This window comes from Pyxicephalus adspersus, chromosome Z (genome assembly GCF_032062135.1).
Source record: "Pyxicephalus adspersus chromosome Z, UCB_Pads_2.0, whole genome shotgun sequence".
Taxonomy (NCBI): domain Eukaryota; kingdom Metazoa; phylum Chordata; class Amphibia; order Anura; family Pyxicephalidae; genus Pyxicephalus; species Pyxicephalus adspersus.
The window spans coordinates 10,681,316-10,696,967 of record NC_092871.1 but is presented as its reverse complement, the minus strand read 5'-3'; the positions used below and the strand labels follow the sequence as shown (position 1 = coordinate 10,696,967).

The following is a 15,652-nucleotide window of genomic DNA, read 5'->3' as shown; positions in this document are numbered from 1 at the left end:
TAAAATGCAGCATGTAACAAATCATTTAATTTTTATTTAATTACCTAATATAACCTAACCTTATATAAACCAGAGTTAGGCACAATCAAAATATATAAATATCCACCACACACTACTCTAATGATATGTAAAATACCAGTACCATAATCATGATAAATTCCCCTGGTAAGAGAAAGTCCTATAAGCACCACCCCAAGCCCTGCTCAACCTAGAGGCAAGAGCCTGCCCAGCAAATGATGGAGTGCTCTTGGTTGCAGACAAATGTGATTTTATTTTTTGCTGGTTTCAGTAAACAAAAAGGGGAAATAATTTTTTTTAACAATATTACATAATAAAATGCTGTGTGTAGATATTCGCCATGTTAACGAAGTTGTTTCATAATCTTGGAGTTTTACTTTAAGCAGCTGTCAGTTGCAGTGAACACAGCGGCAGTTACCCTGATACTGCTTTTTGTTGTGCATCCACAAGGCTTCATGGCTTATTTTAGGTATATAAGTTCATTCTTTACAACTTGTTCTATCCAGTCCATGGAATGTACAATTTCAGCATGGAAATCCCGGGACCCTGCTGGGACTGGAATCCTCCTTTTATGTCCGTCACAGCTGACCACTGTTCCCCAGCTAATGACCCCCACCTGTACAGGAGACAAAAAGGGAAACTAAAGTGTAGTTTCAGCAAAAAGTTTTTTTTTTATTATTGAGTTATTATGAAAACAGGTCAACTAAAATAAAGTCCTAAGGCTAAGCTTAGAAAGATGGTGAGGATGTGGTGTGGTTACCTTGTCCTCATGTTCATGATTCGCATCCATGGTTAAGAAGCTACATGTAGCTTTTCACCCATCGTCATCCATAGGGTGGATAGCCTCATCCATAGCCTCATATTTGTTACAGTACATTCTAGAAAAGCTGATTGCAGGGATGGTTATGGACAAAATACGTTATTATGTGTTATGTGGGTCCAAAATAAACAGCATCTAAGCTCCTTTATCTCCTTCCATTCTGTTATTTGGGGTCCTGGATAAAGTGGAGGCAATGAGCAATTGCCCCCCCCCCTTCCCAATACCAATACAGTATTGCTAATTTTCTGAAGCCTTCTTCTGTTCATATGTGTGCACTACAAATGAATGGCATTTCTCGGGTTGGGTTTTCTGATAATGATGGTTATACTCGCCTTTCTCTGAACCACCAAGATATTGACAATACGTTTATGTGATAATTTATCGGAATATTCTGGTTTAGAAGATCATTAGGTGATTATTGCTATTTTTCTTTGGTATTTTGTACCTTTAATTCCTCCCTTCTTGGACCAATTCTCTAGTTATGGGTGTTTCAAAGATAGCCAGTGGTTTATAAATTTGGGATTTTTGGCCTGCTTCCCCTAGAGTAATGGTGCGTTATATATGGGTCTGCGCACATCAAATGGTGATACTTCCCCATTCACACAATGGTCACGGCTGAACCTGTTATCATTGATACATTTTAGACCAAATTTAGTGACACGCCACCCATTCTCAACCATAATCATAGCTTTCAACACCAATTTCCTTTTCTCATGTGACTGAACACCAAGAACTGCAATACAAAAGCTGGGAAATATGAATCTGCATATATTATAAAAGGGGCTACTTGATTTTATTTGCCCCCAAGGTCAAAGGTTCACATTCTCACCCTGATCATGTTTTTCTTACCTGGATATTTCGTTTATTATGTTGTATAATAAGAGGACCGCCAGAATCTCCTGTAAGAGAGAATACCAACAATAAACAGGGTGGTCATGTGGTTATCATACTCACTATCTAAGAGCCTTGAGATCAGGGTGTCAGTCCTTATAAAGGGTCCAACACCAATTATTAAGCAACCATCAATCCCAAATCTAGCACTATATTTGTCACACTTATCTCTTTCTCACTAAAGCGCAGATGCCTCTCTCCTGCGCATGTGGGCAGTTCTGACTCTGAGCGTGCCTCTGTTTCCAATCCACTGGCCAATCAGGGAAGTGCCCATTAACCAGACCTGGCTTTTTAGCTAGCTCACAGCTGCACTCGGTGTTCATGCAAGGCGTCTCCATAGTGCCGAGCCCATAGTTCTGTGAGCTAGTTCCTGTTCACCTGGTGCTTAATTCAGTGTTTCCTCTGTCCAGCTCCTGTGGTATCCCCTCGTTGTCCAGTCTGTTGGTTCTCAGCCAATGTCTGTGTGCTGTTCCTGTCAGTCTGTGGATATCCCTGCATCACTTGTGCATCCTATTACTTCCAGTGTCTGCTGAGTTCCTTGTGGCCCCTGTGTCATTGCTGCCTGTCTCCTTGATCCCTGGAAATTGACCCCTGGCGTGAGACCCGACCTCTCTTGCTTGCCGCCTGTCTCCACCCCGGCCTTCCTCGACTATCCTTCTGCTTTGTGATTTGGTAGCGTGTTTTGCCCACCTTGGTGTGCCCAAGGACCGCAACCTGGTAGTAACCAGCTGCACAACATCCTCACCCTCAGAGGCTCTAGAGAAGACCTGGTTACTGCTTAGACTCTGCGCCTTGGCCCTTCTCAGGGCTCACACCCCCTCCGTGCAAGCCGTAGTGGTCCTGTCTCCCCGTGCGTGACAATATTCGTCAACTATGAACACGTCCCCATTCATCCTAAGGAGGATAGATGCACCATTCCAACAGTTCTCTCCAGGAATTAGGATGAATGGTGTCTGGTGAACAAGAAACACAAGTAAGCAAATGCCTCGGTAAGGTATTAAAACCCAAAGAGACTTTGTGGTTGGAGCTCAAACTGAGGTCAGTCCAGGTAGCAATCAGACGGTCAAATGGAGCAAAGGTCAGAAACAGGTAGCAATCCAGAAAATGCACCCTACAGCAGCTACATATACGTTAACATTATGATGGGCAGTGCGACCATGTTCGGGTGCAGTTTATACAAGCGTAAACCAAACTGACAGCAAGTTGGGGTAGGTTCACTGTCAGTGTGTGCACTTGACCCAACCAGCATATTGGTGGCAATATTCGGCGCGCTTGCAATGTCAGGAGCAGGAAGGGGAGGTTGCGGAGTGCGGACTGGATGCTGGAGCTCAGTGCTGTTTGAGCAGACAGGAACAGGTAAGTCAATCTTGACTTGATACATCCTACATGAATGTTTCCATGCAATTCTGTATTTTGAGGATGCTTCAATTTCCAAACACGAGGAAGTTGTCTACAAAAACAACTGACCTTATACATGCTTGTATGACTGTGGTGGAACCATTAATTTGTACGTTCCTCTGAGTTCTGTACTATGATGTATGAATACACTGTGCAGGCATGTATGGAAGCAGCTTACGCCATATGCCATTGTCTGCCAATTTAGGAAGACGACTACAGAAGCACCAAAGCTCTCGTATGCCATTATCTAAGGTCACCAACAGACAGAGGTCTGCACTTATAAGGTTAGGCAAGGTAAGGATAAGGTAGGCAATGTTAAAGCAAATCTATACTTTAAAATTAGATATTGAAAACCATATAACTGATTACCTTTGCATGTCTGAGGATCCACCTCCGGCTCTGTCCCTCCAGTGCACAAGAAATTGTCAGTCACAATGTCTCTAATATCTGCCACATCCTCAAATTCTTTCACTTTTTTGGCATCTTCAAGACAGTCGAGTCTCTGTGGGGGGCAGTGAGAATTCATAGTGGGTGCACCAAAGAAATTCTCAAAAAGTATGGGGCAAGCAACAAAAATCTTAACATGGACCTCGTATTTATTAGCAGACAACATGAGTTATGTATTAAAGCTAGCTGCTTTTATCCAACTTTTTGGTGGTTTTAAAGCAATTGGCATAAAGTAAAAAAGTGATATTTACCCATACTGATTATAAGCCTAAACCCACATATCACCACGGCAGTGCTAGGAGGTCAGGTTGGGTTCTAAAGAGCTGAAAGCAAGAAGGAACAAGCAACAGCAATGAAAGTACAAGAAGCAACAACTAGGTGATGATTCCTCTGTACCTTGCCTCCTTGTTTTATTAGCACATCCATCTGCATGAAATTGCCCTTTTTTTCCTCCGAAACAAACATCGCTCTTACCAACTCACCAGTCAGTAACAACTTCTCTATTAAAAAAAAAAAGTATTTATCAGCAATTGTTTGTACAGCTCTCAATAATAACCCTATAGAATTACTCTTGTAATAGGTTTGGTTATATTTTTTCCTGTTAATGCCCTAATGTACCTATGGTTTTATCAAAGCACATGAATATTCCCCCCTCCTAATGTGTGATATTTCTCCCATCTCTTAGTTTGTAAGCTCTTTGGGGCAGGGACCTCTCCTCCTCCTTTGTCACTGTCTGTATCTGTCTGTCATTTGCTACCCCTATTTAATGTACAGTGTTATGCAATATGTTGGCGCTATATAAATCCTGTTTGATAATAACACAGGTCAACAAAAAATTAGTTTTGCTGATCATCAGCAACCCCAGCAAACTTTTCTAAATGAGTTTTTCAAGCAGATTTCAGATCTGTTTTCAGTTTTTTCACTAACAAAGTTAACATTGTACGTGGATGTATTTTGTACTAAAACCTAAGCACCATTGAAGTGAATGTGAATATTACATCTTCAGTGTGAAGTAAAGCAATGCACATTGTGGTATAGATCTACTGAACAGTGTCAGTCAGGTACCATTGTTTCTTCAGAGTATGATTTTCTTGTGTTGTCTAGATTGTTGCGGTACAGCATCCAGCAGTAGTCAGCCATCATACTTTCATTCCAGAAACCTTGGTAGCGGTGCTCCATTAACTGAATGTCCTGGTGAAAACGTTCTCCTTGAGAAATACAAGAATTGTATTTTTAATGACATGCCACAACCCAGTTTCAGGTATGAATCAAGCAGATTTGAACTCCTTCCTTGTATGCAGGAGACCTATGGTTGCCCAGGAAATTTTCACACAGCCACTTGAATGCATCCCAAGCTTCTAGCTCAGCTGCCAACAGAGATTGTTTGAAAACAACATCCTGCAAAACAGACTTGATCTGTGGCCCTATAGATATCACTTTCTTCATTTTTGCAGTGCTTATGTTTGGAAACTTCTCAACAAGGTACTGAAAACCCATGGAGTTTGATTTACCCATGGCCTTTACAAGGTTCTCCATCAAGCCTAACTTGATATGGAGAGATGGCAGAAATATTTTATGCCGGTCAACCAAAGGCAGAAACTTGGCACTGCTTGTTCCGGGCTTATAGATATCTCCTGGTAGGCAATAACCTTTGATATAATGGTCTCCGGTAGATCAACTGTCCACAGGCATAGGAAACAGCAATATTTTGTGAATCCTCCTTGCATTCCCATTAGCAAGCCAATGACCTTTAGATCCCCACAGATGTTCCACTGGTGTGTTTTATACTGGATTGCTTTAAGTAGTAACTTCATGTTGTCACAGGACTCCTTTAGGTTAACAGAATGGGCAATCGGTAAACTTGGTTTGGAATTACCATTATGCACTAAGAATGCTTTCAAGCTTCTTTTAGAGGAATCAATGAAGATACACCATTCAGATGGAACATGCTCTTGTTACAAACTGTTACAGAATGCATTTATATCATGACAGTAGCACAGTGAGCCTTCACTAAGGAAGAACTTTGTCAAGTTATGATTTCCTTTTCTGTAATGAGTTACAGTTACACCCTTTGCAAACAAATGCTTTAGTTTAAGCCTTGAAGCAAGAAGTTCTGCTTTGTCTTTGGAGAGATATAGATTACAAATGAGATCATTCAGCTCTGCTTGTGTAAAGGTCTCTGGTTCTGAATCGGCCAAGTAGTCATGATCAGATGATTCGGGGTTGTAACTGGCTACAACTCCAGCGCATTCCTCCTCACCTTTTACAGAAGGTCCATCATGTGGTGGTACCCGAACTGGCAATGAATCATCATGGGGAACATGCCTAATTGCAGAATCGAGCCTGGGATATACAATTTTGTGCTTAGGTTTGCCTGAGAATCCACTTTGGTTAACGCAGCAAAAATAGTCATTTAGATGATCTGGCAGTTCTCTCCACACCATCGAGATTGCAAATGGCATTGATGCTATATGCGGATTTAGTCAGTCCGGCAGTCCATTGGAACAACTGGTACAGATGACATGTGGAGCCAAAGATTTATCCTGTTCAACAAGTGGACAGCCAAAATATAATTTGTACCGTATTTTTTGCCGTATAAGATGCAAGATACTTTTTCTTCCCCAAAACTGGGGGGGGGGAAGTTAGTGCGTCCTATATGACAAATGTGTTATAAAATAATTAAAATAATATACTCACCCGATACCCGGAACCTGCGTGTGTCTCTGGCTGCAGCAGCGTCTGTCTCCTCTTCTCTCTGGCAGCAGCACGTGTCTTCTCCTGTCTGTAGTGCAGAGCGAAAGAAGCCGGCACAGCGCCACCTGCTGTTCCCTGTCCTAACTGCCGTACAGTGGGAAAAAAGCCAAGAGTGATCAGAAGGGGAATTTGAATGACACAGATTGATCAGAAAGGGAATTTGAAAGGCATAGAGTGATCAGAAAGGGAATTTGAATGGCACATGAGTGATCAGAAGGGGAATAATCTTTCAGATCTTTTTTTTCTAGATTTTCCATCAGAAAGGGAATTTGAATGGCACATGAGTGATCAGAAGGGGAATACCGGTATGAATGGCACATTAGTGATCAGAAGGGGAATAATCTTTCAGAATCTTTTTTTTCTAGATTTTCCTCCTTTAAAATTGGGTGCGTCTTATATTCCGGAGTGTCTTATACGGCGAAAAATACGGTATATCTTTTTAGGTACTGTGGTAATTTGGCGATGTTGTGCTTTCATCATGAATGAACCACACACGTAACAGAAACTGTCTGGATCATAAAGGCAATAACTAGGCATGATGACAAATGAAATCAATTGCAAATAGTGTGGTCTCTAACCTTAAACAAAGAAAACTGTCATTAAATGTTGTAATATGTCGTAATATGTTAAGGCTATTTATAACAAATTTAACACAATATATAATTAGCTACATCACAAAAACTGAATACAGATTTGAAATCTGCAAAAATACTACAAAGCCCACATAAAATTTTATGTGATGAAAATGACATGTTGACCTGTGTAATATTAATGAACTACAACCCCAAAATTATTTGTATGGCATTCAGGGACATAGGAGGGGTTTTTGTAAGTTTGTAGTCAGTAGCAATTATGCACAGTGCAAAATCTGAAACAGAACATTTCAAATCTGAGGACAAATTCAGCCCAGTGGCCAATTTCACACTGCACTCTGCTCATATGCCAATCTATTCTAGTTATACAAGTACATTTCTTAATTCAGATTTCATTTTTCTTTACAATTCTTTACGTGTGAACTAAAATTTTGCTTAGTGTGAGGATGGGTTATAACCTTTCCCCAGTTTTTTATTACTATGGCGACTTACCCTTTCTCCCAATCAATATTGTAAAAGAAAACTCTTATATCTTCGCACCACTGGTCCTTTAGGGGATGGCCAACTATAGCAGCCAAAAGGCATTGCCCACTTCTTCAGGAGAAAATCCAAGAACCCTTTTACACTCCAGAGAAGTAGAATGAAGATCAGAGCCAGCTTGTCACATGAAGACTATTTTAGTTGCATTTTTGGTTTTTTTTTTGTTTCGTTTTTTAAAAAAAGAAAGGGGGTTAATAGTATTTTATTAAGGCTGCAGGTCTGCTTCAAAGTAAACCAATATTGGTAGAAATATTTTGTGATTTATTTTCATCTGAATTTGTTAGTTATTTTTAATATATTGATTTTAATTTTTTTATTTTAAGATAAATCTTATAAAATATAAATGCAGATAAGGGGCTCATGTTTATTTTTGACCTCACTTCCTGCATTCTTGTTTCAGGTCAATGAGCCAAGAAGTACTGAAGCCACTGGGCCAGTATCGCAGACAGGTAAGTTTTATGCTGCCAGTTTGTGTCTGCAAATGTACTCACCATGGTCACTGCAAGACACTGCCTTGTCCCGTAACTTTAAGGCCCAGGATGCTCCACTTGTGCAGGGAAGACAGATAGGTCTGTATGGGAATAAATCTATGTTAAGTGGAAATATGGGCAAAATTTAAACAATATATGATAAAATGTATTCTAACAATAGCATTCAGACACAGCAGTTTATTTTCTGAGTGCCCCCTGTAATAAACATTTTTCTTACTTGAACCTTTCGGTAGTTCTGTTATTTTTCACCATCTTTTTGTAGGGTGGCAATGCTTTTTTGCACTGAATCACACAGCAGCATTGTTATGCTAAAGCTGAAGTTCTGCTAATATGTTTCCTTTTTATTATCTTTTTATCTTCATTAACATGCAAATTAATTATTGAAAAGTCTGTTTTTATTACATACCTTTTTTTAGTGATATCATCATTGGCTTTCTGTGTTTTCCTGAGCAATGCGGGCAGACTATAGATGATGTGAGGGTCTGGCAGAATACCAGGCTTAGGTTTCCAAAAACATCACAGAATCATTTCTTATGCAAACTGCATATTATACTAAGCCTCCATGAAAAGACTGAAATCCAGTAAATGAAAGAGGTGGGCCAGGGATAGTCAGAACTAAATAATGCTGGATGTCCATCAGCTCGGAAATGAGGTAGGAACATATGACTTGATGAGGCTCCCAATGTAGACCCTGAGACACTGGCCCTGATTTAATAAAGCTCTCCAAGGTTGGAGAGGATACACTTTCATCAGTGAAGGTGGGTGATCCAGCAAACCTGGGATGGTTCTGGTTCAGGATTGAAAACATTTGCTGAGAAATAGCAATTTACTTTTACGAAATCAGTTCCAGGTTTGCTGGATCACCCAGCTTCACTGATCAAAGTGTATCTTCTCTAGCCTTGGAGAGCATTAATAAATTGGTAGTAATAGGACAGTGATACCTGATTGTCGGAGAAAAGTCGATCTTACTGTCCATTTCAACAAGTGCCAAATCATATTCAAAGGATCTGGGAACATTCTTGTCTTTCTTGCTGTTAGGGTCGTATTTTGGATGCCGATACACGTCTTTCACTTTCCTTGGTAAAGTTCCTGCATTAGGATAACAAGAGGTTCAGAATAAGAATATTTATATTGATCTTAAGTACAAGCATTACTTACCAGTTGTATCAATTGCAAAAAGAGAAAGAACCTACATATAGGGATTAATTATTTTCCTGAAAGTTTCTACTTAAAGCAGGTTAGGAAGAGGTCAAACTTTTTCTACTTACCTGCATGTTTAAGCCTTAAATAACCTTAATTATTTTTACTTGGATACAATTAGGAAGAGTTAAAACCTCTGACAGTTTTATATTTGTGTATCTAGAGTTGAGCTTTAAACTGCATAGTTATTACAAATATCACAACTTCCTCCTATATATAATAAATATATATATTGTGAAACCAAGGCAAGATTGGAGGTGGAAGGGAGATATATTTGCCCAAAATCCTCTCTTATGGGATATATTTGCTCTAGATTCCTCTTTTATGTGAGGTATATTTGCCCATGATTCCTGTGTGAAGCAGCAGGTGGAAGACTCTCACCTGTGAGATAATTAATGAAGAAGCACTGAGGGTGGGGATATAACATAGAGCCAGGAGCTCAGTCAGTAGCTTGGCTTGGAGAGACACAGACAGGGGTTTGTGTCAGTGCAGCTCTATTTAGAGAGACACAGACAGGGGTTTGTGAGAGTTCAGCTCTGTTTGGAGACAGACAGGTGGACTGTGTGAGTGAGCTCTTCTGGAGACACAGACAGTTGGTCTATGAGGAAGCTCGGCTGAGAGACTCAGAAAGTTGGTCTGGGTGAGTGAGCTCAAAAGTGAGTAGAAGTTTGCTAAAAGCTTGGTTTTGAGCTGACAGGGAGAAGCCCTCCAGCTGATAGACAGGGATGTCTGATGTATAGAATGTGCCGGACAGGCAAGGTTTTCTTTTGCTGTTTTGTTATTTTATCTGCAACCTTCAATAAACCTGGCTGCAAGCCAGCTTAAGGCTGATACCTTGGTGTGTGATCTGAGTTCGATGAACCAGACAAGTGTCCTTTGACCATAACAAAGGCGATCCTGAGCGTAACCCCTCAGTATATATATAATAAGTATTCTCCAATATTGATATTGTTGCTAGTTGATGAGCTGCAAATACTATAAAACAGGGTGATTCTATTCTAATTCTAATTTTTTTTTTTTGTGAGTGGCGGTTTTGAGGGGATTACCTCTTTTTTCCTGGTATAATCCTATGACCCTTTCCTACTCTAAACACAAAAAAGAGTTTTATTTTACAAATGTTTTGGTAACTTCTAGTTAAACTCTTCAGCTCAGTTTTAGTTGTTTCTTTTTCATCTTCATGTTATTACTATCAGAGATTATAACAGGACTATATTTACAATGACCTCCCGATGAAAGTGTCTTCCAGATTTGCACAGGTAAGTCTTCTGCTTATATTTATATATTAGAAACAAGTAAAACGAGGTCACTTTTGCTGGTGCAGTTTCTCATAAATAATTGTTGCGATTTGTGTGTCTCGTATACTTGTTGCTAGTTATTAATTAAAACGCTTTGATCTTTTCATCTTTGCCCACTTGGTAAGTAGGAGATCCAATTAAATGTTTTTTTTTTTTTTCCTACAATGAGTTGTGGTTTGCCACTGGGATCATTATTTTACAGTGTGTGAATACAACAGTTCCATTGTAGCACTTACCTACTTGCACGGTGATAAAATGAACAGGATCATCTAAGTGGAAGCAGTGAGCAGCAGTCAGTAAGAAGTTTCTGGTTATAACGGTTGCTTTGCAATTCTCCACCTCCCCTGGCCGCTGGAAGAACACATATTGGAGTTTATTATCCAACTAGGATTACTGGAAGAGCATAAAATAATCACCTAATAGTATGTTATGTAAATACATACAAAAAAACAAGGAGTAGATAGAGTAGGTTTGGTCTATTCAAAAAGAAGGGTCTTTTCGGTTGATAATGGAGTGGTGCAAAAAATTAGCAATTTAATTTTTTTGTGTATATTGACTGAATAATCTTGTGGTAGGATTAGTATTGGTAAGTATTCCTTTTTCCATAACTTTACTTCTGTTTAAAATTTTAACTTTTTGATCAGGTTGCTTAAGCAGTTTATTGCTATAGCCTTAAACTGGTAATTTATCTCTGAGTTACTTAGTTTTGAATTTCAAACTCATCATCATTTGTGGAGTTTCTTTTGATTTTGAGGTACTAACAGAAGGGAATGCTTCTAACAAGGCGAGCTGGGTGGTCACTGGTAGCTTGCAGGGTTTGCCAGCTGTGTCTTTACTAAACAGTGATGATGTCAGCCTTTTATCTTTCCCTATTTTAAATAGATGAATCTAGGAAAGTAATGGATTTGTAATCCATGTAAAAAATAATTGTAAACTTCCAGGGTAAATATACAGTCCAAAGAATGAGGATGTCATCTGTATAACGATACTAAGCAAGATATGTTTGGTGTATTTGGATATGGATGTGTGAGAGAAGAGTACTTCTTCTCATTCCCCCAAGTATACAGTACATGGCCATAGAAGGGGACACATATATAGTGCCCATAGCTACTCCTTGGGTTTGTAAGGAAGGTTATTGAAGGTGTCTTGGTATCATTAAAAATCTTTGCCAGTTTTAAAATATAAAAAAGGGGGAGGTGCAAAGTGTGCCACTGCATAAGTGCCCTGGTCCCTCTAACTGTAACGGCAGATTTCCCCTCATTACATTTCAATTGGTATTAGGCCAAATAAAGGAGTAAATTTAAGCCGTGCAAACACAGACAACAATAAAAATTTGACATCTATCTACTTTCCTGGTGCCCAAACTGTGGCCAGTCTTTTAGTACCTCCTGCAGCCAATGGTTTGTTTTGGTTCTCACCCAGACAGGGAAGCAAAAATATTTTTTAGACCGGTGAGATGATTTGGTTACTTTTTTCAGAGTACTTTCCATTTTTCTGCATAGTCTTTTTATGTTTTGGTAATTCTTCTAAACTTTTATTACTAAATCTTGCTCAGAGAAATATCAAATGTGGCAAAGGTATTTATAGAAAGGTTGTAGGGAGCAAAAATGTGGAAGAACACGTGATGTGTAAAGGTGCAGTATTAACACTCACTATTAGGAGCCTCATATAACATGTCTGAAAACTAAGAATGTCTCATTAAGCCTTAACTTTTGGTGATTTAGTGGTCACTACTTACAGTAATAACAACGCTAGCAATCCAGGGATATTTCTCTTTTACATCGTTCGAGTGGTACTTGGAGATACCACACATCTCTAAAGCATCTGTCTCATCTGAAAATACAGAGAAGGGGGAAGACAATACATAACATGAAACATCATAATTAGATGGGTTGTAGATGAAATAAGACATACATAAAGGAAAAGTAAGAGTGAGGCATTGGATGAATATAATAAAGGCAAGACATTAAATTAATTTGGGTTTATGTATGCGAGAATGCAATGGATCTTCTTTTGGTATCATTTAATGTTGGTTGAGTGTTGAGTTTACCATGGCAGGATAGTGAAGGGGATCCTTAAAGATTAGGTAGAAACTAAAATCTTTTATGGAATATAGGTAAAATCTTGTCTGACTGATCAATGTAATCTTCTAATTTGTGTGCATGTAATAAAGGGACAAAAATTACAAAGTAGAAATATAAGCTCCTTTTCATAAAACGGAACAGTGGTGTCTTTCTAGCAATCATTCGTTCTCCTGCCACTGGAATCAATTACAAAAAATTGTTTCCAACAATAAACAATTAACGTCTTTTAAGTCTTTAACTATTCTAACTGATGCAAATCCTTTTGAATATTTTTTTAAAGACATCAGAAATGTATTCTGCTTTATGTAGCAGAGAACAATTTACCTATAATGTGATCAAACGCCTCCTTCAAATCATCTATACTCGCCATTTTGAAGACGTGTCTTTGTGAATCCTTTCTCGACGCAATATCATTGAGCTCTTCAAAGCTGATATCTGAACCCAGGCCGAATACATAGATATCTGTGAACATTAGAAAAAACTTAGAGACCATCAACATTTATTTAAAAACTCTAGTTGGATGGCTGTCTTAGCGATCCAAGTATTTCAATACGTTCTGATTTAACCTACTAGCCGTTCATTTCTTCCGGTTTTACATGTCTAAAAGCAGTACATTGTTTTTCATGAAAATTTATTTTACAGTATAATATAATAGTATGAGTTTAATAAAGTTTGAAACACAAAATCATGTAAAAACTATAAATTGAATAAATTAAAAAATATATATATATTTAAAAAAAATAAATAATATACTCATACTATTATACATACTGTAAAATAAATGTTCTTGAAAACAATGTACTGCTTTTACACATATAATTCTAATGTATTGCATTCAATACAGTTATTTTGCATTGAATGCAATACATATGGATTTTGAATGTCCGGCCTCACCCCGCTGGCAACGTACACACGCACTAACGTCACCAGGAACTCCCCCAGTAACTCATCGTGTACAGAAGCCGGCCGGAGGAGGAGAGAAAATGACAGGGATTGCGGCAATGGACGGCGCGGAATATCGGCGGAACAGGTGAGGCTGTATTTACTATTACTTCCCATAGGTTTACCTACCCCGAGTGTGACTTGGGGTTACCGCTTTCAGCAACTTTTTTCTACCCCGGGTCACACTCGGCGTTACCGCTAGGAAGGTTAATAAAGCAAGTATGTAGATAGGGAACTGACTGCTGGTGGCAAAGCAAATAGGAATATTATCACTTGAATCATGTCACACTTACCTGTTCCTCACTAAAACACAGGCATCCCTCTCTTGTGCATGTGGGCAGTTCTGAAGCTGGGCGTGCCTCACCACCTCCATGCAAGCCAAAGTGCCCCCTAGTGGTCCTCTCTCTCTGATCGTGACAAATCACAGCTCTGAATCTGCTTGGGCTGCCAATATCACAACCAAGATCGTTTTTTGAATATCTTCAAACGGAGGATTTCACATCCACACAATAACATGCATACATTTAATTAATTACATTAAATGCACATGTAAGTTTATGGAAAGACGGCTGTGTAAAAGAATGGCAGGTTTTCTTTAACTGGAAGTAACAACATAGTTGTTGGAATCCACTCCAGCTCAAGTGTTGCATACCCAGTTTGTCTTCTCTATAATTGTTGCTCTTGATGTCCAGAAATTCTCTGATTCTCTTTACTTCCACAACTGGATCTCCACCCATATTAAACTTTCCTGTGGGATAAATGAAAAAAATAGTAACAGTGTCATGGTAAAGATATTACGGTATAAGCAATTATAAAGGAAGAGGTATAGTCTGAGATTGTATGGAAGTATTTGTATTGCCCTGACTAGACATGAAATCAGATAGAAGCATCAATTTGGTATTGAAGTAGAGGAAATCATTATTTAATGTATGGAAAGGGGTATGCACTGGTTCTACTTGTAGAGAGTTGCAGGGCTGGAATTGTTTGTATATAGGCAAGGGAATGGCTGTGCTTTTATATAGGTAAGAAGTTGGCTGTGCATGTATATATGTACGGGACTGGCTGTGCTTGAATAGAGGTGAGAAGATGGCTGTGCATGTATATAGGTGGGGGATTGGCTGTGTTTGAATAGAGGTGAGAAGCTGGCTGTGAATGTTGATAAGTGGGGGACTGGCTGTGCTTTGCATAAAGGTGGAAGACCACCTATTCCTGCATGGAAATAATAGCCATCTGAGCTTGTATGGGAGAATGGCTGTGCTGGTATGTAGATAGAAGCAATGAAGGTTCCTGTATAAGTGCACAGGCTGTGACAACATGAAGAATATGCTTGTAAAGAGATAAAAGATCAGCTATTCTTGTATGGTGGAATATGTACTGGCCTATGTTTGCAAAGAAATGGAAGCATCTATGGCTCCATCTTGACTACTAATTCTCGTGATCAAATATTATTTCAGCTGTTTGATTTGCACTAACTAAAAACCTAAACAACCTCTGAGTTGTTAAATAATAAACAATTTGCGGTGAAAAAGGCCCATAGATGAACATAAACAACTCATGACCACGAACAAGTAACCCAGAAGGCTGTTTGTTCACATTGGACCTCAGTATTCCCTCTCTAACTATGGGAGCTCTAGCAGAATACTCCTAGGATAAGTTGGCTTTATCTTTATTCTGCAGTTCAAAAGATTACTGCAAGCTGCCCAAAATCTACCCACAACCCAACCCAACCTCCTTAGACCTGCTATGTATATAGAGGGTTCAACAGATCTCAACCACCCTCAACTTGTCCCAGCTGGGAGACATCACATCCTTTTCTTTCCATACCTTTCCCTATAAAATGGCCGGTGTATATGGAATATCTACGTAGACATGGTTTATGATATTATTTTATATGTGTAGCTCTGCAGATGTTTCCTCACCATCTGTCATTAGCAGGATGACGTTGGAAGTGTTGAGAAATATGTCCGGGTTCCTGAGCTGAAACAGAGACAGCTGATCATAAACTTCTTTCAAAGCCCCTCTTGTATTGGTACCTTGTTTATCATCATGTTCTGTGGGGTATAAAGGAAAAGCAATCCATATTAAAAATGCAGATAAAGCAAACGTTTACAGGGTCAGCAACTGGTGAGAAATCCCACAAAGTAAATTGCAAATCCCAGCCTTTCTACAAGGAACAATA

General features: G+C 39.1%; 1 protein-coding gene across 3 annotated transcripts in view; it reads right to left on the bottom strand.

Moving 5' to 3' along the window:
* Window positions 1-251: 251 nt before the first annotated feature.
* Window positions 252-15,652, bottom strand: part of LOC140344530 (complement factor B-like) — a 27,748-nt gene continuing 12,347 nt past the window's right edge. For all 3 annotated transcript variants that reach the window (XM_072431722.1, XM_072431723.1, XM_072431724.1), the window contains 11 exons: window positions 15,393-15,524; window positions 14,126-14,221; window positions 12,856-12,993; window positions 12,186-12,280; window positions 10,684-10,798; window positions 8,894-9,041; window positions 7,953-8,032; window positions 3,971-4,074; window positions 3,497-3,629; window positions 1,688-1,737; window positions 252-634 (listed from right to left, as the gene is read on the bottom strand). In XM_072431722.1, the coding sequence (XP_072287823.1) occupies window positions 479-634; window positions 1,688-1,737; window positions 3,497-3,629; window positions 3,971-4,074; window positions 7,953-8,032; window positions 8,894-9,041; window positions 10,684-10,798; window positions 12,186-12,280; window positions 12,856-12,993; window positions 14,126-14,221; window positions 15,393-15,524 (1,247 nt within the window). In that variant the 3' untranslated portion in view covers window positions 252-478. The remainder of the gene's footprint in view (window positions 635-1,687; window positions 1,738-3,496; window positions 3,630-3,970; window positions 4,075-7,952; window positions 8,033-8,893; window positions 9,042-10,683; window positions 10,799-12,185; window positions 12,281-12,855; window positions 12,994-14,125; window positions 14,222-15,392; window positions 15,525-15,652) is intronic.